The sequence below is a fragment of the Astyanax mexicanus genome, chromosome 1 (genome assembly GCF_023375975.1).
Source record: "Astyanax mexicanus isolate ESR-SI-001 chromosome 1, AstMex3_surface, whole genome shotgun sequence".
Lineage (NCBI taxonomy): Eukaryota > Metazoa > Chordata > Actinopteri > Characiformes > Acestrorhamphidae > Astyanax > Astyanax mexicanus.
The window spans coordinates 12,274,737-12,299,583 of NC_064408.1; the positions used below are offsets into that span (position 1 = coordinate 12,274,737).

At 41.4% G+C, this 24,847-nt stretch overlaps 1 protein-coding gene across 2 annotated transcripts in view; it reads left to right on the plus strand.

Moving 5' to 3' along the window:
* srrm3 (serine/arginine repetitive matrix 3) overlaps positions 1-24,847 on the plus strand; it is a 176,792-nt gene that overhangs the window by 108,365 nt on the left and 43,580 nt on the right. For both annotated transcript variants that reach the window (XM_022665776.2, XM_022665775.2), the window contains exons 3-5: positions 1,328-1,429; positions 22,018-22,146; positions 23,973-24,050. In XM_022665776.2, the coding sequence (XP_022521497.2) occupies positions 1,328-1,429; positions 22,018-22,146; positions 23,973-24,050 (309 nt within the window). The remainder of the gene's footprint in view (positions 1-1,327; positions 1,430-22,017; positions 22,147-23,972; positions 24,051-24,847) is intronic.

Sequence of the window (24,847 nt, forward strand, 5' to 3'; positions counted from 1 at the left end):
AACTCTGGTATGTCACACATAATGTTGTGTGCATTGCAATATTTTGAGCAAAACTGTGCACTTACCCTGCTAATTGAACCTTCACACTCTGCTCTTACTGGTGCAATGTGCAATTAATGAAGACTGGCCATCAGGCTGCTCCAATTTAGCCATGAAACCTTCCACACTAAAATGACAGGTGTTTCAGTTTCATTGTCCAACCCCTGTACATTATGTCAAAAATGTTTGTGGACCCCCTTCTTTTTAATGCATTAAACTACATTAAGTTGCACCCATTGCTGGTGACACATACAATATCTACAACTACACAGGTCTCCACCTGGATGTAAGTAAGTAAATGATGTGGGGTTGATGCTGCAGTTGGTCCGCAGGTTTAGGTTCAGCAACAGTATGTGCTGAAAGAATAAAGTCAGCTGACTACCTGAATATACTGAATATAGACCAGGTTATTCCATCAATGGCACGGACATATTCCAAGATGACAATGTCAGGATTCATGGTGCTGGAACTGTGAAAGAGTGAGTCAGGGAGCATGAACCTACTACTTTTTTGTGTGCATGGAAATTAATATTTCGCCTGACAATTGAACTGAATACCAATATAACATATTTTTTGCAGGTTTTCATTAATTAATTCTGCAGAAATTTGTGTAGATTAACATCTAGTGCTTTCGTTTGACTTGTCTGAGTTTTCTAATATGTTTTTTTAAGGATTATAGTTTTGTTTACTTAACTTAACTTAGCTTATCTCGCCACCCAGTGGTAATACCTGCTGAATTTAGGAGGAAAACATGGTGACACCCCTGTTCCTACTACTAGTTACTAGTGTCGCATAAAATGAACATTAATTGCTGTTCATTCATTGCTGAACATTAATTGCTTTTTTGCCCTTTTCAGGCAAATATTTTGGTTACTGAATATTTACTATACCTCTACTGTACCAAAATCACCATACCTAATGCCAGATGTGGGCTAGAGGGGTATAAAGTCCCCCAGGATTGAGCTGTGGAGCATCAGAACTGTGTTCTCTGAAATTATGGTGCTCCATCCAGTACATTGAAAATGAGTTGGGGAGTTGGGTATGAGTCCATACCTCACTAATGATGTTTTTGTCACTAAATTCCATCAAATACTCACAGCAATGCTCCAAAATCTAGTAGAAAGTCTTCTTTCCTGGGTAGTAGAGACTGTAGAGACAGATAAACTCCTTTTAATACCCTTGGCTATGTTAAAAAAGATGAATGATAATAAGGTGTCTCAACACTTTATCCATATAAGGTATTTTTGGAGGTATTGAACTTCAGTAAATGTGCGTTTTCTTCATGCAGGTATTCAGAGGAGGAGATCAGACAGAAAGTGGGGACGTTCCGACAGATGCTGATGGAGAAAGAGGGAGTCATAACCAGAGAGGGATCCCACCCGAGACCACCGTGAGTGACACACTACATCTACACACAAACCCAGAGTGAAATCATTAATCACTTTCAGGCCTTATTGAACTGCGGTGCCTCCAGATCTTTAGTGCAGGGCTGTGGTTTGCTGCTCTGCTGTCTGGAGCGCAGCGCTGCTCTTACAGTGTCAGATAACCACAATGACACACACACACATACACACACTTACACACACATCTGCACACACACACACATCTGCACACACACATATCCCTCCTCCGTACTGTGAGCTTGACTAATGAGGGGGTTAACCAGTACTGAAAGGCCTGATGCGTTCTGAGGAGTCTGCTATCCATGAACGTGGTTTACTTTTGCTGGCCATTTTATTAGAAACCCCTACTGTTTAGGTTTGCCTTTGCTATCATAACGACAGGAAAAGTATGCCTGCCTTCCACGGCTCGAAACGTGCAAAAGGCATGTACTAATTCTCTTAATTAATCGCAGAATTGCCATTCCCTTTGGCGGATTGGTATTTTAACGGCACAGTTCTTCTGTGCTTCTCAGCAGAGGCTACTGACCTGCGTGTTCACACTGTGAAGGTGTATGAGGAGGTAATCATTAGCATAATTAGCATCACAACACGCCTTGCACAGAGTGTAAGAAAGAGCCCTAGGTATTGTATTGTAAAGCACAATCGACTTGTAATCGACGTGGAAATTGTTACCTTGTTTTGAGCAGTGTTATGCACAAAATACAAAATGATGCATTCTGAGAAGTCTGCGCTCCATGAACGTGGCCGATTTATTAGAAACCCCTACAGTTTTGGGCTTCCTTTGCTATCAGAACGACAGGAAAAGTATGCCTAGGTATTGTATTGTATAACACAATCAACTTGTATTGTGAAATTTGCTACCTTGTTTCGTTCAGTGTTATGCACAAAATACAAAATGATGCGTTCTGAGAAGTCTGCTCTCCAGGAACGTGGCCGATTTATTAGAAACCCCTAGAGTTTTGGTCTGCCTTTGCTATCAGAACGACAGGAAAAGTAGGCCTAGGTATTGTATTGCATAGCACAGTCGACTTGTATTGTGGAATTTGTTACCTTGTTTTGAGCAGTGTTCTGCACAAGATACAAAATATGTCAAATATATAAACTATATAAAATATAAAAAGCCTTATTTTCTTTCATTTGTTATCTTTACTACAGATACACCCACTAACCCGACACTTTTAAAACTCTTCTGCTGCTCTGGAAATAGCTTCTTCTCCGAGAGCCGCAGAGTTAGCTGCTTTAAAGATAAAAAATGTTCCTCTGTGGAGCGTTTAGCGCTGTAGCACGGCCCCGCAGATGCCACGGAAAATGTACATCACATCAGTAACCCTGGAACGCAGACTTAATAAGAGCGCATCCTTCACGCAGCCAAGCACATCTTCTCTCTCGCTCATCTCCATCCTTCCTGCCCTCCGTTCCTCCAACTAACCCAACAGTGTGTACGATTTCTCAAGGTGATGATCATATAGAAATGTTACAGCAGTTCTAATCTCATCAATTCTCTTCATCCACGGTCGCATACTCTTGATACTTTTTCATGCTGAATTCTAGCAAGAGCTTTTTAAAGAAAAGCAATAACAACAACAAAAAAAAAACGAAAAAAAATAAAAACCTAAACCAAAGGTAAAGTGTCACCATATTTAAAATAAAAACTCATATTTATGGACATGGCTACATCTTCATCACTCAGCGTCACTAGATGACAGCTCAATTTTGTGAGGCACTTTATTATTTTAGCATAATTTTATCATTTGTGAGCTGAGCTGCCTTAAATAAACATCTACCTGTTATAGTTGAGGAGTGTAATTAATGCTTTTAGTTATGATTAAAAGACACACACTTTACACATGCATTTCTGGACAAGCTAAGAGAAATATGTGAACAGACACACAACAGTTATATTACAGGATTTTACACAAATATCACTCCCTGTTAGGGGTGTGACGAGATCTCGTGCCACGAGATTTTGTGAGATTAAAATGTGACGATGTTTCTCTTCAAGTTTAAACCTGTCTGGCAGGAAAAAAAACAGTAGGTGAGCTCCGCGGTACAGTTAAAAAGCTCCATGAGACAGTAGGTGAGCTCCGCGGTACAGTTAAAAAGCTCCATGAGACAGTAGGTGAGCTCCGCGGTACAGTTAAAAAGCTCCATGAGACAGTAGGTGAGCTCCGCGGTACAGTTAAAAAGCTCCATGAGACAGTAGGTGAGCTCCACGGTACAGTTAAAAAGTAGCTATACTGCAAGCCTGCGATAGTCGAAGACGCGATAGACTCTGACTAAAGAAAGCCAGTGAGCCTCTGGCTTTATTAAGATCTCTAAGCAGATACTGCTGTGGTGCATCAGACAGATGTTCACGTTCTAGACTAATTCCTTCAAAAGACAAACTAGAAATTGAGTGTAAAAAGCTTAAAAAGCTCCATGAGACAGTAGGTGAGCTCCGCGGTACAGTTAAAAAGTTCCATGAGACAGTAGGTGAGCTCCGCGGTACAGTTAAAAAGCTCCACGGTACAGTTAAAAAGCTCCATGAGACAGTAGGTGAGCTCCGCGGTACAGTTAAAAAGTTCCATGAGACAGTAGGTGAGCTCCGCGGTACAGTTAAAAAGCTCCGCGGTACAGTTAAAAAGCTCCATGAGACAGTAGGTGAGCTCCGCGGTACAGTTAAAAAGCTCCATGAGACAGTAGGTGAGCTCCGCGGTACAGTTAAAAAGCTCCATGAGACAGTAGGTGAGCTCCGCGGTACAGTTAAAAAGCTCCATGAGACAGTAGGTGAGCTCCGCGGTACAGTTAAAAAGCTCCATGAGACAGTAGGTGAGCTCCGCGGTACAGTTAAAAAGCTCCATGAGACAGTAGGTGAGCTCCGCGGTACAGTTAAAAAGCTCCATGAGACAGTAGGTGAGCTCCGCGGTACAGTTAAAAAGCTCTGTGCGACAGTAGGTGAGCTCCATGAGACAGTATGTGCTCCGTGGTAGGGTTAAAAAGCTCCGCGAGACAGTATATTCTCCGTGGTACAGTTAAAAAGCTCCGTGGTACAGCGGGTACACGTACAACACATGGTGGTACACGTACAACACATTTATCCACGGCTTTATCCATGTCTTGTTGCTGACCCTGTTTTTTTTTGTATTTATTGACCTTAATTTTTGATTGCGCTCTGTTATCGCCTGGCCTGTGTATGACCCCTGCACTGTTAAACATTTATGGTACGTTTTTCCTCTCTTGCTGTTGTCTACTGGTTTTGATCTTTGACCTGTTTTGTCTACTCTCCTGCCCAATATCTCATTTAATAATGTATATTTGTATTTGTATCTGCGCGTGTCTGAAAACTGTTCAGCCTTCAGACTTAATTCTTAATAATAATAACTAATTTTATATAGCTTTTCATACATCCAATACAGTTCAAAGTCAAAAAATCATTAATAAAAGCAGCAAAAGAAAGAAGTAGCAAAGCAAATATGCAAATATGAGAGAAAAATGATAAATAGGAAATAGGAAACTAGGAAATAAACAAAGCAGATACAAATGGATATAAAAAGCTATGAATATATCTAAAATAAAAGTCAATATTTCTAAAAAAAAAAATGATAATAGTATTCTTTATTTATATAAAACTTTATTTGTTTTTTATAAAGATAGAAATGTTAATAGTAATGAAAGCTGATGATAAATAATAAATATTTATCGTTAAAATGTTCCAGAGTAACATTTTTGTAAGCATTTTACTGAACACTTCACCAGAGTTACACAGTGCAGTTAGCAGTGTGTTGAGCCTGAATTAGCAGCAATAGAGACTCTATTCTCCATGTTAACAAATCAGTGGAGCATCAACATGATTTTGAAGCTTTTGAATGTTTTAAGGTAAGGAATAAAGCATTTTACAATGCATTTACATTTTTTGAAATAGACCAGTAATACTGTAGCTCTAAACATTATAGGATAACTGTAGCTTATGATTAGCTTTGATACAATCCAGTAAGTTATTCTCCGAACTCTCTCCGGATAACTGGCTACAACGACCTCTGCATCTTTAGAAAACATCCCCTGGTTATCTGGCAGAATCTATAGAGTCATGCTGCAGTGTGAAGAGCTCATTTATTGTAGCAGGTCGCCCTGTGGCTGAATGACTTCATGCTTGTCTCTGACGCTCCTCCATCCCCTGAGGATTTATAACAGTGAATAAGAATGCACTCAGCCTGTAACTCGGAGCTATACTGCTATACTGCAAGCCTGCGATAGTCGAAGACGCGATAGACTCTGACTAAAGAAAGCCAGTGAGCCTCTGGCTTTATTAAGATCTCTAAGCAGATACTGCTGTGGTGCATCAGACAGATGTTCACGTTCTAGACTAATTCCTTCAAAAGACAAATTAGAAATTGAGTGTATTGTTTTTCATTTTCAAGCCTTCAAGTCCTTCCTCTATTTTTTTTAGTTTGCTCAACAATCTACAGAGGTTGAACAATGAAACGGAAACACCTGACATGTTAGTGTGGGAGGTTTCATGGCTAAATTGGAGCAGCCTGGTGGCCAATCTTCATCAATTGCACTTTTCACCAGTAAGAGCAGAGTGTGAAGGTTCAATTAGCAGGGTAAGAGCACAGTTCTGCTCAAAATATTACAATGCACACAACATTATGGGTGACATACCAGAGTTCAAAAGAGGACAAATTGTTTGTGCATGTCTTGCTGGAGCATCTGTGACCAAGACAGCAAGTCTTTGTGATGTATCAAGAGCCACGGTATCCAGGGTAATGTCAGCATACCACCAAGAAGGACCAACCACATCCAACAGGATTAACTGTGGACGCTGTAAGAGGAAGCTGTCTGAAAGGGATGTTCGGGTGCTAACCCGGATTGTATCCAAAAAACATAAAACCACGGCTGATCAAATCACGGCAGAATTCAATGTGCACCTCAACTCTCCTGTTTCCACCAGAACTGTCCGTCACCACAATAAATTATTGTGGTGTAAAACCAGGTGTTTCAGTTTCATTGTCCAACCCCTGTACATTTGAGCTAAGGGACCAAATGATTTTGTACCCCAGCTAACAATTTCAGGTTAGTGGAACATTTTCTGAATGTTATAGTTAATGTTCTGAGAACGTTCAAGTTGTCTGGATGATCTTAGAGCAGTTTCATTTAACGTTTTTAAACATTCTGGTAACAATGTTTTACTTTTAATGTTTCCATAATGTTTGTATTCGTCTAGCTTATGTTAAAAATGTTCTAATAATGTTGTGATGCAAACCATTATCATGCCACACGTTTTCAGAACATTCCTGGGTCATTATTTCTGTAATATTACAGACTGGTTCAGACTCCAAGTTCCTGCAACCTTTTCAAAACCAGTGTTGTGCGTGAATGAGTTCAAAAGAACGCGTTCATTGAACACGCTCATTTTTTCGTGAACGTTGAACTGAACGCAACACATTTTTAATAAAGAACTTGAACGTGAATTAGTTCACAGTATGTGTCATGAACGGCAGACATCCCTGTAAATGAACGTTGGCTAGAGAGCGCGAGAGAGAGAGAGAGAGAGAGACCAAGGACGAGAGCAGGGAGAGCGAGGGCGAGAGAGAAAGAGACAAACGACGAGAGCGCGAGGGCGAGAGAGAAAGAGAGAGAGACAGACTGACGACTAGAGCGCAGAGCGTGAGGGCGAGAGAGATACAGAGAGAGAGACCAACGACGAGAGCGCGAGGGCGAGAGAGAGAGAGAGAGAGAGAGAGACAGACAGACTGAAGACTAGAGCGTGGAGGGCGAGAGAGATACAGAGAGAGAGAGACCAACGACGAGAGCGCGAGGGCGAGAGAGAGAGAGAGAGAGAGAGAGAGACAGACAGACTGAAGACTAGAGCGCGGAGGGCGAGAGAGATACAGAGAGGGAGAGAGAGAGAGAGAGACTGACGACTAGAGCGCGGAGCGTGAGGGCGAGAGACTTTTACAAAGCTTTATTAGACAAAAACGTTTAAAAATATTTCACAATTCATCTAAACCTTACTCAAGACTGACACAAAACCTAAGAATAAAATATGAGAAAAAGAGACAAAACCTCACAAACACATCACAAGTTCCCCCTCATCAACATAACACAGTGCTTGATTTGCACACCACATGTTATTAAACGTCATTAGGTCATTTACTGAACTGAGATACGCAAAATCTACTTTAATGCGTGCACTTAATAAACTTCTGAGCAGTGCCTCTGGATCAGTGAGTCCCAGTCCTCTGATCTTGTTTCTCCTTGTTAGTCATGTGGCTAGTTTGGCCTGCCCAAACACAAAATTTAATAAACAGCATTTAAAACGCTGTCCAGCAGTATACCTTGGCCCCAATATGAAAAGACCAAAACTAAATTTCACCCCTATACTTAAGCAAAACCTGTGTAAAAGTCCAAATAGTCCATTCAGACGTGAACAGTCCGTGAACATATGTTGTACAGTCTCAGTTTTTAAGCAGAAGGGACACCCAGTTTCGGACCCCTGGGCGAAATGTGCAGTGTGAACCCTTGTGGCAATTGCTCCATGTATAATTCTTCACTGAAGATCTCCTGACCTTTTAGGGAGTGGCAGTTTATACAGAATCCGCCACCTAAAACCGGCGGTGCTCTGATGTTTCAGCAGTTCTTGCCACTGATGTTCACGAACATCCTCTAAAGCTTTCAAGTGCCTCACTTTCACACAAGCTGCATACAGGGCCTTACCATCAGTCTCTTCAAACTGACCCAGGTTTGGTGAGGAGAAAGTCAGGAGAGTGCCTCTACCCTCTTCCCATCCTCCGTCTGCAGCAGTCACACACAACGAAGGGAAATCCACAGCAGAATCCCGCCTAGGCAGTTCGAGGTAAACCCGCACCTGTTGGGGTAAAGCCTGCTGAACCTCACCCAGGATCCGCTCAAGAAGTCTCTCCGTCGTTACTCCTGTCTGCTGTGCGAGGAGCTGTGCTGACTTCCATGCAGTACCACTCAATTCCCGCAGGTGACCCAGCTTGCATATGCCAGCATTTAGAAATCTTCTTATCAGCGTAGAGGAAGATGCCGAACGAAGGGGTATCATCCGATTATAGAAAATCGGCTCCTCCCACGCCCAGAGTGTTGGTTGTAGACCTCCCTCTCGTGTGAACCGCAACACACACCATGCCTTCAAAACAGAGGAATAGAAGCTCACTAGCCCCGAAAGGTTTACTCCATCTAGATCCATGAGGAAGAGGTGTCGGTCTAACCCCATATTACCAGCTTTCTGGAGCAGTTTATATGCTATTTCCCTCCAGGACAGACCTGGAATGTACAGCAGTCTTTGTGCTGCTTTGAGTCTAAACGCAGTTACCTTGCTCTCCAGATCCACGAGGCCCTGTCCTCCCTCATGTGTTGGCAGGAAGAGCACAGAAGCCTTTAGCCAGTGCTGGCCCGACCAGAAAAAGTCCACCAGTCTTCTCTGTATTTCTGCCAGCAGACCAGCAGGAGCATTTAAAACTGCCAATCTGTGCCACAGGGTAGACGCTATCAAATTATTAATAATCAGCACTCTTGCCCTATAAGACATTTGTGGAAGCAGCCACTTCCAACGCGAAAGTCTTTGGGTTACCGAAGGCAGGACACCCTCCCAGTTCTTCTGCACTGCCTCTGATGAGCCCAGATGAATGCCCAAAATTTTGAGACCCAACTTATTCCATTGTAGGCCTCCAGGCAGTGGAGGTGGATCAGCGTTCATCCAGGGCCCACAGAGTAAGGCCCCACTTTTGCTCCAATTAACTTTAGCAGATGAAGCAGCACTGTATGTAGAGAGACACTCTTCTAGTCCAATCACATCAGCTTTATCATGCACGAATACAGACACATCATCTGCATAAGCTGACACCACTGTACAGGGCAATCCATAAATGCTCAATCCATTGACTTTTTTCCTTATTAGCCTCAAAAGAGGTTCTATGGCAAGGGAAAAAAGCTGTCCTGACATGCCACAGCCTTGACGCACTCCCTTCCCCAAATCCACAGGTCTGCTGAGGCCCCCACCCACCTTAACAAGACAAGAGGCACCAGTATAAAGCAGCTTCACACACTTTACGAAGCTTTCCCCAAAACCAAAATTTAACAGAGTAGTAAAGAGATAATCATGATTTACTCTATCAAACGCCTTCTCCTGATCTAGTGAGACCAAACCAATATCAAGAGAAGCGCTATTGGACAAACCAATCACATCCCTTATTAAAAACAAATTATCTGTTATTGATCGGCCAGGAATACAGTAAGATTGATCTCTGTGTATAATAGTGTCCAGTACACATTTTAGCCTGTTGGCTAGTGTTTTAGAAAAAAAATTATAATCTGTGCACAACAAAGCCAAAGGACGCCAATTCTTCAGTTCACACAAGTCACCTTTTTTTGGGTAAAAGAGTCAATACTGCTCTCCTACAGCTTAGAGGCAACTCACCACTCAGTAAGCATTCCATTAAAACTGAAAGTAGGTCTTGTCCAATCAAATCCCAAAAAGCTCTATAAAACTCAACTGGGAGTCCGTCAATGCCGGGGGAACGGCCTGGAGCCATCTGAAAGGCTGCAGCTTTAAGCTCAGTCAGGGTCAGTGGGAGCTCTAGGGAATTCATATCACCCTCTGCTAATTTAGGCATATCAGTCATAAGTACATTTATACATTCTTCACTGCAGTTTTCAGCTTTATATAAGTCAGAATAGAACTCGACGGCTCCCTCACGTATTTAATTTACATCAGAAGACAGGCGACCATCAGCCATATACAGAGCATGCATATGTTTGCTCTCACTGTACTTCCTTTCAAGGCTAAAAAAGAAAGAACTGGGAGCATCCATTTCTCTGAACATCTGAAATCTGGCTCTTACAAGTGCACCTTTTGCTCTTTCTAAAAGGAAGGCACCCATATCACGCCGCAATTCCTCTATCTCAGCTTGCAAACCCTGCTGATTTTGTCCCACAATTTGCTGTTGCAATTGAACTATATTCCGCTCAAGAGTTATTAACACCCTTTGCTTTTCTGAAGTGGCATACGCAGTGTACTGCTTACAGAACAGACTGATTTGAACCTTCCCAACATCCCACCATTGTTTTAAAGAATCAAAATCAGCCTTTCTATCTGACCATCTAACCCAGAATTCACGAAAGCTAGAGCAGAAGGTGACGTCTTGTAATAGTTTTACATTGAACTTCCAGTAGGCCGCTCTCCTGTGACAGGCCGAAAAGGCCAGGTGCACAGTAACTGCACAGTGGTCAGAAAAACTCACTGGCACAACATGGGCTCTAACGACCCTATTACAGTGTGAGTTAGGAATGTAGAAACGGTCAAGCCGTGCAGCACTAGTTCTACCCTCCGTCATCATCTTAACCCATGTAAACTGATTAAGGGTGGGGTGTTTTATCCGCCAACAATCAATCAAATTAAAATCAGTTACTATACTCTGTAAAAGCTTAGCTGAAGGCAGGTGCGGCTCTTCTCCAGACCTATCTACAGCAGCAGCCAGAGTACAGTTCCAATCACCCCCCAACACAAAAAAATGTGTCCTGGTGACACTGAGCTAATTCTTGCTTAAGGGAAAGAAAGAAAGTTCCCCTCTCTCTACCTATATTCGGTGCATAGACGTTCACAATAGTGAAATCCTTCTCATACATTTTAACATTCAAAATTTGCATTCGGCCTCTACACACCATTTTGTGTGAAATCACATTGAGAGACAATCCAGGTGAAATTAAAATAGCTAAACCAGCACTCACATTGGAGCCATTGTTTAAAAACAAAGGTCCCTTCCACCCCATTTTCCATAGAGACTCATCATCATTATCAATATGAGTTTCTTGTAGTAACAGTATATCCAGTTTTTTATCCTGAATATACTGTGCCAGCATTTCACGTTTGCAAACGTCTCTGGCACCATTAATGTTAAGAGAACCTATGCGCAGAGTGACCATGAGAAAAGCTATGGAAACCAAAAGCAGGAAAAGACAGTAATGTGCCACCATAGATTGTGTTAAAGGAGACCTACACATCATGCCAAACTGTCTTTTCTTTTACGTACTGCTGCCGTCCACTTTTTAAGTCTGTACCGTCTCTTGATAGGAATAGTCTTAATACGACCATTTTTAGTAGCGTCCTGCACTGTCCTGACAAATTTTTCGGAATCAGGAAAGAAGCTACTCAGCATTACCCCTCTTTTGCCCTTTGTTTTCTGCAGAAATTCATCAATCTCAGATAGCGTGTACGTATCACCTGCCTGCTCAAGTAAGGCAGCAGTTATCTCAGGCTGTGTGCCCGGCTCAGACAGAGCTGACTGACTGTGTAAACTAACAGGTGTTTCTGACAGTCCTGAAAAATCTGATGCCTCACTGATATTATCAGAGTCGAACTCAAGCATTATATCCCCATCCTGTACATGCTGCACTACAGAACTATCTTCCTCTATCACAGGCTTATTAGTCTTAAAACTAGCCTTACCATGAGCACTGGTGCTAAGTTCAGTAAACGTTTCAGCAGTAACAGCAGTAGGCACATTATTCACATTAACAAAGTCACCTCCAGCTGGGCTGTCAGCACCACTGGACCTGCTTTTAACGTTAATGTCAGGATGAAGTGAATTCTCCGCTCCACTGGATACAGTGGCCACAGGAGCAGGTCTGCTATCTGCCTCAGTGTGCTCAGCAGACTCAGCCTGCTGCGAGTCCCCCTGATCAGCTGCTGAACCCCCCCGCCGCTGCGCTGCTTTATGAGGGCAGCCGAACTGTTTATGGCCAATATCTCCACATTCAAAGCAGCGGAGCTTCTCTGTACTCGCGAGAGAGAGAGAGAGAGACCGACGACGAGATTGCGGCACGCGAGGGCGATAGAGATACAGGGAAAGAGAGAGAGAGAGATACCATGGAGACGCGTTTAAATGGCAGAAGAAAACGTAAGCTCCTAAACAGAACCTAAACTTTTAAGGTATTTTCACACTGAGTGATTGATTTATCATTTATCTACATGATATTACGATGAAGTAAAGGACAGAGCACCTGTAGGAAAAAAAACGAGAGTTTATTATGAACTACAGCCGAAGTACGGAGCGCGAAGATCAGCTGATGGACTTCAGCCGTTACTAACAACAACATCCGCGACCGATCAGCTGTTAACCTAACACTAACACACAGCGCTCTCACACAGCGGTGAGAGAACAACACACACACACATATACACACACACACTTACACACACACACACTTACACACACACACACACGGAAAATGGAAACGGCCGCTTCCAGCGCTTCCAGCGGACCCAGCGCTTCCAGCGGACCCAGCGCTTCCAGCGGACACTCGCTATACTTGAACGGCAGCGAGGTGCAGTATCCACCGCACGTCAAATCAGCAAACGCCAGGAAAATATTCAAAACAAAAATCCTGTCTGACAACCCAGAAACTTTAGTGGCAGATTTCACTACAAAGAACAATCTAAAGGTAATGTGTAACCTGCTCTTCTCCACCCATCACCCTGCAGACTGGCATACAGTGATCAGTGATTCTTTCACTTACATAAAGAAAAACGGAATAAGCAAAGGCAGACAAATCACTACATATGAAGATGCTGAGTACACATGCCCCATCCTAACAATAAATATATATCATAACGGTACAGTTATGATCCAGGGACCTGAAAACAGCTTACACAACTTTCAAAACTGCTTTCAAAATATGAAGAAATCTGCTGCATCAAAAAGAAAAACTACAGATTCACAGAGAACACCAGTGAACAACACTGTACACAGATCTGTACACAGCCCTACAACACCACGAGTACAGCCGGAGCTCACACCTAAACTGGCCTGCAGCATCAGGACTCTGAGAGAAGGGCTATCTATATTGGAACAGGAGTTTACTCATTTTAAAGAGAGAATCCTGTCCTGCCCTCCTCAGGAAAACAACAACAGCAGCAAACCAGCAGGAGAACTTTACACTGAAGTTCTACAACATAAGAATGAGATCCGGGAACTACATCAGGCCATGAGAGAACTGGAAGAGGATAATCAGAATCTGAGGACAGTTTTACGGAGAATAACAGAGGAACTAAACACAATCACTCAACAGCTCAGCACTCCAGCACAGATACCCCAACACAGCCAGACAAGCACCAGAGAAAACTGCACCAGGTCCACTAACATTACCTCTCCCACCTCCTCACCCCCACGCCCTACACTACCCTCTCCTCATACCATACCTCAACCTACCCCACCAATACAAACACACACACTCACACCTAACTCCCTCAACATTGAGGAACCCACACACACAACGCCACACACACAGAAGACAACACAGGATGTATTATTTCTGTGTGATTCTAATGGGAAATATTTAGACATGAAACGTCTTTTCCCAAAAAAACATTCAACAAAGATCTGGACTCCAACCATAAACAAAGCCATTGATCAACTATCAAACCTGAACTACAACGGAATTCAGCACATCATCATTCATACGGGGACCAATGATCTAACTCAGAACAGCAGGAACATACCTGAAGCACTCCAACAAACAGCAATGACAGCCAGCAAGAGATTTCCTACAGCAACAATCACCATCTCCACTTTATTACCAAGACTGGACACAGCCCAACACACTATCAACAACATCAACTCAGACATTTACAGACTCTGTACCCACATACCCAACACACAAGTAGTGCTTTATGGGCAGATTCTTCACAGACACCTTTATGACCGTCTTCATCTAAACCAAAAAGGGGTCAAACTATTTGCAAAGAGCCTGAAAGACACAGTCTTACACCGCAAAAGACCTACAGTCAGACCAAGATCAACATCTGAACCCCTCAGCTCTTCTCAGAACCACCACAGTGAAACCACCAGAGCATTTATTGCTCCCAGCTACAGTCTACAGTGCCCTTCACTCCATCAGACTCCACAACCCAACAGCAGTTGGCAACCACCACCACCACCACAGCTAGAACTCAACCCTTACCCAGAACTACAGCCCAGAACTTATGCTGCTGTAGTTGCTCAAGGAATCACACCTTCACCCAACCAGCTACACCCCAACCAACTACACCCCGACTGGCTTCACCTCAAAGAACCACAGCACAACCAGCAACCATACACCCAGCTACATCTCAACCAGTTAAACCCCAAAGAGCCTCAGCACAACCAGCAACTACACACCAACCAGCTACACTCCAACCCACTACAACCCAAAGAACCACAACACAACCAGCTACACAACAACCAGCTATCACACAACCACCTACACCCTACCCAGCTACTCCCCAGTGAACTACACCACAAAGAACCACAGCACAAACAACAACCGTACACCCAGCTACACCTCAACCAGCTACATCCCAAAGAACCACAGCACAACCAGCAACTGTACACCCAGCTACACCCCAACCAACTACAGCACAACCAATTATTGTACAACCAACTACACACCAACCAACTACAGCACAACCAATTACCGTACAACCAACTACACACCAACCAGCTACACCCCAACCAACTACAACCCAAAGAACCACAGCACAACAAGCTACACCCCAACCCACTACAACCCAAAGACCTACAGCACAACCAGCTACACCCCAACCAGCTATCACACAACCAGCTACACCCTACCCAGCTACTCCCCAACGAACTACAACCCAAAGAGCTACACCCCAACCAGCTATCACACAACCAGCTACACCCTACCCAGCTACTCCCCAACGAACTACAACCCAAAGAGCTACAACACAACCAGCTATCACACAACCAACTACCCATCACCTGGTTACACCACAACAGGCTTTATCAAAACCAGCTACACCAAAACCAACCAACCAACTACATCCCAACCACATATAATCCAACCAGCTGCAATCTAACCAGCTACACTCCAACCAGATAAGAGAATTTATCACCATCCTTTATCAAACTAATGAACTCATTTTTGTTTTATCACTCTTGTTATAATACTTTTTAAAATTATCTACACTGATACAACTGCACTAATATTTACACTTAAATCAATTAATACTATTAGAAAAAATGATTATAGTTGGGTAATGAATTGAATATCTCTTTGTGAAATACCTATAATTATCTGATGATGGCTTCCTTTTCAATTAGTTGTTGGAATATTCAAGGTTCTTTCTCGTCAACATTTGGTCTAAAGTTTACAAATCCAGATTTTGTAAATAATATATATAATAGAGATTTAATTATTCTACAAGAAACATGGGATAACCATCCAAATTCTTCCTGTCCGAATAATTACATAGAACTATATCTACCCCCCACAAAACATGCCCATATTAAAAATGGTAGAAACTCAGGTGGTATACTTGTGTGGTATAAAGAAGAATATAGATCATTCATAACTCTTCTAAAAAATAATAAAAATTATCTATGGATTAAATTAAACAAGAACCTATTAGGAAATGATAGAGATATATATTTATGCACTATTTATATACCTCCTCAAAATTCGCCTTATTACACAGAAGACATTTTTGAAAATCTTCAAAGTGAAATAAATAATTACCAGACATTAGGTTATATTTTACTATGTGGAGATTTCAATGCCAGAACTGCAAGAGAAAATGACTTTATTGATATAGATAAAACAACAAATATACATAAACAAACCCTATACTGCCACACAAGCATAACCACTCAGAGACAAAGTTATGATAGTGTAATTAATAAACACGGAAAACACGTCCTCCAGCTGTGTAAAGGCCTGGGTCTGTACATCGTTAACGGCAGAACCAGAGGAGACTCGCTGGGCAGATTCACCTACAGCTCTGCACTGGGCAGCAGTGTGGTAGATTACGCCATCACAGACATCAATCCAGGACATATCAGTGCATTCGTAGTCTTACCACAATTATATCTTTCAGACCATTGCCAAACAGTCCTGTACCTGAAAAAATCAACAACTAACACCAACACACACGACCCAGACACCGACACTTACCCTCTCCCTAAACCATACAAATGGACAGAAGAAAGTACCACAAATTACACAACAGCACTGGACTCTGAAAATATTAAACAAATGTTAGATACATTTATTCAAACACACTATCAAGCTACCAAAAAAGACATAAATCTGGCAACTGATTGCCTAAATAAAATTTTTTACCAACTAACTAAAAAGTCAAATCTAAAGACATTAATAACCAAAACATTGAAACAAAAACCAAAAGAAAAATGGTTCGACAAGGAATGTTTAACATCCAAAAAACAATTACGAAATTTAGCCAACAGGAAACACAGGAACCCAAATGACCAACAATTGCGACTAGAATATTTTCAAACATTACGACAATACAAACGATTAATTAGAACTAAAAAATATCAATACACAGAAACCCAATGTAGTAAAATGGAAAAAGCTATTAAAGAAAATTATTTTTGGGATTTATGGAAAAAAAATATTACAACAACCAATCTTAAAAATACCTCAATTAAAAATAGCAAAATATGGAAAATGTTTTTTGAAGACCTTTATAAAACTCCAGATGAATCAAACAAAAATACCATCACTGAAAAACTCAGTACATTAGAATCAGCTATAAAAGACAATCAGTCTCCATTAGACTACCCCATATCCATACAGGAATTAAAGGAAAAACTCAAATTACTAAAACAAGGAAAAGCCTGCGGAATTGATAATATAAAAAACGAAATGTTAAAACACAGCAGTCCCAAATTACAATTGGCCATACTAAAACTTTTTAATCTAGTACTTAATTGTGGATTTTTTCCTGTAATCTGGAATAGAGGTCTAATTACTCCAATTTATAAAAATGGTGATAAATTTGACCCAAATAACTACAGGGGTATCTGTGTAAACAGTAATTTAGGCAAAGTCTTCTGCAGTATACTAAACACCAGGCTATTAAAATATTTAACTGAACATAATACCCTATCAAAATGTCAAATTGGATTTCTACCTAAACACCGAACCACAGACCATATTTACACCTTAGATGCACTCATTCAAAAACACGTCCATCAAAAAACCAAAGGGAAGATATTTGCTTGTTTCGTAGACTTTAAAAAAGCATTCGACTCAATTTGGCACAATGGACTATTTCTCCAATTACTTGAATCTGGTATAGGGGGGAAGGTTTATGATTTAATTAAATCCAAATATAATGATAATAAATGTGCAGTAAAAATTGAGAACAGAAGAACAGATTTTTTTAAACAAGGACGTGGAGTGCATCAAGGATGTAATCTATCCCCAACTTTATTTAACATATACATCAACAAATTGGCTACAACCCTTGAAAATTCTCCAAACTTAGGTCTTGAATTAAATGATAAAGAAATAAAACTCCTATTATATGCAGATGATTTACTTTTATTAGCTCCAACAGCAGAAGCCTTACAACAACATTTAAATATATTAGAAGAATTTTGTCAAGATTGGGCCCTAGACATTAATATCAACAAAACCAAAATAATGATTTTCCAAAAAAAAGCCAGATCACAAAAATCTAAATTCCACTTTACATTCAGAGGAACAACCCTACAGCACTGTATGGACTACAATTACCTGGGCCTGGTAATAAGTGCATCTGGCAGGTTTAATAAGACTACGAATGCACTGGTAGAGAAAGCAAGAAAAGCATTTTTTACCATCAAAAGATCCCTAAACAAATTTAATCTTCCAATACAAATCTGGCTAAAAATATTTAATTATATTATTAAACCCATACTTTTATATGGCAGTGAAGTTTGGGGACCTAAAATTTATAAAGGACACGCATCATGGGACACGAATCCAATAGAAAAATTTCACCTGGAATTCTGCAAAGAAATTTTAAAAGTCCAGCACACCGCAGCACGGTGAACCTGGCGTGCAGAGCAGAGCTCGGCCAGTTTCCTCTCTCCCTATCCATCATAACCAGAGCTTTAAAATTCCACTCTCACCTGTCCCAATCCCACCCAGACTCATATCACCACACAGCATACCTTAATACCTGCACACACCCAGAAACAGACCCTCTCACACACATTAAACACCACCACCACCTTCACACCACCACCTGCTACACCCTCAAACACACACACCTCCAAACCATCCACAAAACACAGCAATCAGACTATATTAATCACTGGCTTCATGAAATTTCCTCCATTAATAAATTAGAATGTTACAGATCATTAAATAGAGAATACACCCTCGCAGATTACCTGACTAAAATTAAAAACCCCAGAGAAAGACACACGCTGACGATGTACAGACTCAGTGCCCACAGCCTGGAGATAGAGAGCGGGAGACAGAGGAAACACTGGAGACCCAGAGCCGAGCGAGTGTGTGATCACTGCAGCTCCGGGCAGGTAGAAACCGAGCAGCACTTCCTCTCCTCCTGCTCTAAATACACCCAGCTCAGACTCCAGTTCCTACAGAACATCACATCCACCATCCCATCACTCAGATTAATAACAGAGGAAGATCTGATCAGACTGTATTTAGGAGAGATTCCAGAATGTGCTGGATTATCTGCTAAATATGTACACAACTGCCACACCCTGAGAAACCAGAGCCCCACCCTACACTAAACAACCCTGCTTATATAATTATATATATATTATTGCATAAACTATATGTACATTTATTTCTTATTATAATTATTATTATTTTTTTTTTTCTCACATATTGTAATTTATTTATTATCCTTCAATTTTGTCATAATTTGATTATTATTTTTGTATTTGTTGAATTGTTTGCTTTGGCAACAGTTGTTGTTTACAATTCATGCCAATAAAGCCATTTGAATTTGAATTTGAAAATTTGAATTTGATACAGAGAGAGAGAGAGAGAGAGAGATACAGAGAGAGAGAGAGATACAGAGAGAGAGAGACAGAGAGAGAAAGAGAGATACAGAGAGAGAGAGATACAGAGAGAGACACAGAGAGAGAGAGCGAAAGAGAGAGAGAGAGAGAGATACAGAGAGAGATACAGAGAGAGAGAGATACAGAGAGAGAGAGAGATACAGAGAGAGATACAGAGAGAGAGAGATACAGAGAGAGAGAGAGATACAGAGAGAGAGAGAGATACAGAGAGAGAGAGACAGAGAGAGAAAGAGAGATACAGAGAGAGAGAGATACAGAGAGAGACACAGAGAGAGAGAGCGAAAGAGAGAGAGAGAGAGAGATACAGAGAGAGATACAGAGAGAGAGAGATACAGAGAGAGAGAGATACAGAGAGAGAGAGATACAGAGCGAGAGAGAGAGATACAGAGAGAGAGATACAGAGCGAGAGAGAGAGATACAGAGCGAGAGAGAGAGATTCAGAGCGAGAGAGAGAGAGATACAGAGCGAGAGAGAGATACAGAGAGAGAGATACAGTGCGAGAGAGAGAGATACAGAGCGAGAGAGAGAGAGATACAGAGCGAGAGAGAGATACAGAGAGAGAGATACAGAGCGAGAGAGAGAGAGAGAGAGATACAGAGAGAGAGAGAGAGACCGACGACAAGAGCGCGAGGGCGAGAGAGAGAGAGAGAGAGAGAGACCGACGACAAGAGCGCGGAGGGCGAGAGAGAGAGAGAGATATAGAGATGACGAGAGTGAGAGAAAGCGCAATTTAAAAAAATGGCTAGTGGAAGTGATGCACACAGACCGATTCTCCTTATGAACATTTTCATCACCTGGTAAGAAACCCATAGTTGCAGTGTCGAGCAAATGTCTACAATGAGCAGTTTCAAAGAACGTACAGTGTTTTCTAGCTTGTAGTGTGAAAAAAAGTATTTATTTGAATATCTCAGGAAAAAAGTAAAATGAACTGAACTTTGAACTAGTTCAGAATTAAAATTGTGAACTTTGAACATGAACTGTTCACTTTGAGCATGTATGAACTGAACTTGAACTGAACTTGAACTAGTTCAGAAAAGCTGTGAACTGGCACAACACTGTTCGTATGGATTCTTATAACGTTCGTATAACTGTTAGCCTGGAGCTTCCTTTAACGTCTCCTCAGGAATCGTTTTCTTAAGAATCTCCACTAGAAGAACTTCTGTTCTGCTGTTCTGAGAGCAGCCCAATGCTTTAGCCTGATTAAACGGAGAGGAAAGGAAGGAGTGGAAAAACAGAAGACGACAAAAGGGTTGCGACTCCAAGAGGAGTAAAGCCGTGGGCTAAAGCCTCAGGCTACACAGCGAGTTTGTTGGTTTTAGCATCGCTTAAGAAATCACACCAACAGCAATTAGTGTATGAAGATTAGTGAGCATGTAATTGCTGCACTAACAGGACTGTGGGGCTGTGGTGCGGGGAGGGAATTGACTGGCACCGGGGAGCAGACTGGGCAAGGCCATAATGTTAATAAGCAAAATGTTTAATGGATTCTGACGTAATACGAGCACACACACACACACACACACACAATATCAGAATGTGTGCAGATGGCAGCAACCTTCCTCTAATCCTCTTTCTGCCCTCGCTTTTGCAGTACGTCAAATCACCAGAGGCTGTGGGCTCACACGTGGCTGTGTCACATTTATATTATGTGTATTTTTCTTTCCCCCAACATAATCCATACCTTAAACCACTGTATTTATTATACACAAATCAAGCATATCATTAGGACCACCTCTTTGTTTCTGCATATAATACACTGATCATATACAGCTCTGAAAAAAATGAAGAGACCACTTCAGTTTCTGAATCAGTTTCTCTGATTTTGCTATTTATAGGTTTATGTTTGAGTAAATTAACATTGTTGTTTTATTCTATAAACTACAGACAACATTTTTGCCAAATTCCAAATAAAAATATTGTCATTTAGAGCATTAATTTGCAGAAACTAGCAAAAAAGATGCAGAGCTCTCAGACCTCAAATAATGCAAAGAAAACAAGTTCATATTTTTTAAAAGTTTTAAGAGTTCAGAAATCAATATCTGGTGGAATAAACCTGGTTTTCATAACAGTTTTCATGCATCTTGGCATGTTCTCCTCCACCAGTCACACACTGCTTTTGGATAACTTTATGCCTTTACTCCTGGTGCAAAAATTCAAGCAGTTCATCTTGGCAACTTAGCTGAGTACAAAGTAGCTGATTGCATTTATTTGAATGAATTCAGCCCTATTTAAGCGATATATAGGGGAGCTGTCAACCGTGCACTGCAGAGCTTGATTCAATGTGTGTTAGTGTGTCTTTGCTATCAGAACGCAGGAAAAGTAAGCCTTACGCATCTCAAAACATGCAAAAGGCATGTACTAATTTTCTTAATTAATCAGGGCTGTGTTTTTTAGGCATAACTTGAAATAAACAAAGCAGAGTGTCGCTTGCCATTCCCTTTAAGAGCCAGGTGAGCTCTGACTTTTGCGTATTGGTATTTTAACAGCGGGGCAGTGGTCTAGGGAGGGGTTTGCTATGGTGTTGGTGGTGGATATGGCATCATATGTGGTTGCTTTGATGTTGCCAAGTGTTTGCTAAGTGTTTTCTATAGTATAACTGGATGGTTGCGTTGGTGTCCCTGGTGATTCCAACCATAAATATGAAGGAATAAAGAGTAGAGAGCAGCACACAGGTGCACTGTTCCTCAGTTCTGAACTGTTCTCTGCTGTGTTCTCTCTAAACCCAGGGTCACCGTTCTGCCCCACGGCGATGGAGAGGACGCTGAGGGTCACCCGTTCACCGCCGGCTATGAGGAAGGATACAAATGGCATTCAGATTACTACGACCAAGATGCTCTCGCAAAAGATGAGTACAGGTAACAGCACAGAACACACCATGCTGTCTACTCTAACTGCCTACACCAAAAACGAGAGACAGAGAGAGAGAGAGAGAGAGAGAGACAGAGAGAGAGAGGTGGATGGATTAACTCAGAAGCATCTGCTTTATATGTATAGAGGGGAAGAGTTTATCTCAGATTGGACAGGTGGGAAGGACATATCAGTAAATTACCAAAATATCAATATATTTCTACATACTGCAATTCCAATCAAAGTGTGGACGTACCCATATTCAGATCAATGCCAGCATCAGCAGCCGAACTCCGAGAGAGAGCACAGTTGGTCATACTCTGTCTGGGCAGGTAGACGGCAGTTTTGTCTCATCACTCCAAGTGTGATGTTTGATAACACAGAGCATGTTGACTGCCAATTGAAACATTTGCAGCTATTTAAATTGTTGGTTATTGGAGGAGACATGTGGTTGTCCTGGCCTTCCTAGTGTCAGGAGCATTGCAAGCGAGTGGTGGGTTAATATGGTGGGATTTTATATAAAAGTTTTGGGAAATTGGGAAATTCCCTGTATATGTATATAAAAAACATAGACTTTATTCTAAGTTTATTATAAAGTCTTAAGTCACTGGGCTTTCAATTCAAAGTTTGGCCATGCTTTTGTTTTAGTAACCATCTCTACTGTCCAGGCAATCTACTAGATTTGGAACATTGCTGTCAGGATTTGATTGCATTCAGTGACAATAGATTCATAGATTCACGCCTGGTATTTGGCATGATGCCAATAGGTTTACGTCCCCAAAAATTGGCAATACTTTTTTACAGGGACTAGACAAGCTGTGTGTGTGAGAGTGCATTTGCACATTTGTGTGAGCAATGGAGCTAATTCATAGGAACAACCAGTAAATCAGAAGTAAGAGTGAGTTATTGGCTACAGGAGTCCAGTTTTCAAAGACTGGATTGTGTTTTCTGCCCCAACCAATTCAACCAATCAGGGATTATATAAGTTTCAGTGTCCAAAATGCGAGTCTCTACTACACTAGTGGTGGTAGTCAATTACTTATCTATGGTTAGAAGCCTTTACTAAAGCTTAGTGATTACCTTTTCCCCCCAAAAAATAACCAACTCATCTGTTTCCATGGTGGCAGCACACTGGTTGCGTGCTGTTGTCTTTACCTGGCAACCCTGGGTGTGGAATTGGGACTAGGGGGATTGGTGGTGGGAAGATTCAGAGGCTTAAACCCACACAAGTTCAAATAAGAAAATACTGGCTTAATCTCTGCTGACACCAGCTGCCAGTGTTTTAACTCAGCATGTTTCCTTGATACCTGATGATACATCCTGATCGTGTTATGAGTTACTACAAAAATATATAATCCTTAATAGTCTTTTAAAGCAGCTGAATGCATTTAAAAGAAGGGGCGTCCACAAATATATATGGACATATAGTGTATAGTGCATATAGTGTATATATTTTAAACATTTCAGTACTGCCTGTCCTCAAATGGACCCATAATGCCCCTGACAAATCACAATGCTCCTCCCAGCCCTTTGTTCCTCAGTACTAATCACGTTTTACACACCTTAAAGATACTCTAAGCTACAGTAACTATATTAAATTGCATTTGGGATCCAAAAAAACAAAACAAAAAAAAAAACGTGTAACCTACAGCCTTTTAGCTCCGCCTATTCACTCTGAAGTTAGAGTCCAATGGAAAAGTATCTTGTGCAGTTTGGTCAAATGGTCTCAGATGCTCTTACATAGTGTTATATAAGACAAGTAGAACAGGAGGAAACACACATCAGCTTTATAGGCTCTCACTCCTCTTCATTTAATGTGTTCTCTTCCCAACAGAGATAAGAGGAAGTCCAGCAGCTCACTCTCTCCTCCGCCAAAGAAAAGAAAGAAGAAGAAGGGCAGAAGACACAGTCGGTTAGTCTCTGTCTCCTTTAACTGTTTCTTTAGTGTAAGGTTTTTTTATTTATCTATAACCAGGCCTCACTGAAAGTAGTTAAAACCCTGCAAGTTAAAAATGACTGTTTTAACACATTATTACTATATATACATGTATATACACATCAGTCCACTCACTGTCCATTTGTATCAACTCCACTGACCGTATAGAAGCACTAGTCTTTCTGTTCCTCTGTATACTTTACCCTTTATCCTGTTCTTCAATGTCCAGAACCCAGCAAGTGCACCATTGAGGTGCACTGCTGCATCTGATCCACTCATACCAGCACAACCAATTAAAAACACAACACCACCATGCCAGTTCAGTCACTGCCATGCTGAGAATGACCCAAATAATAGCTGTGGTCTGCGGTGATCCTGAGGAGGGTGAAAGAAGGATAATTTCGCACTATATGTGCGAATCGACAGTGTGGCTTATAATACAGTGCGCCTTATGTATGAATTCTACCTGTCAGGTATTAAGGAGCAGTAAAGCCACTCCGCTGAAGTACAGCATTATACAGGAATTTCAGTGAAGTTTCTCCAGCACAGAGACTGGAGCAGCAATAGTATTAGCATTAGCCGCTAACCACGCTAAGCATTAGCTCTTTCGCTGTTTAGAGGTAAGTGTATCAGACTGTAGCCTGCATGTTTACTATATTAAAACAAGCTAAGTGGGACGAACCGCTAGCTGATATTGCCTTGGCTTACCGGAGCATTCAGGATTCCTCAGTGTAGCGCTGTCGGGCTGCATTTACTATCGCTAAGCGCTGCTA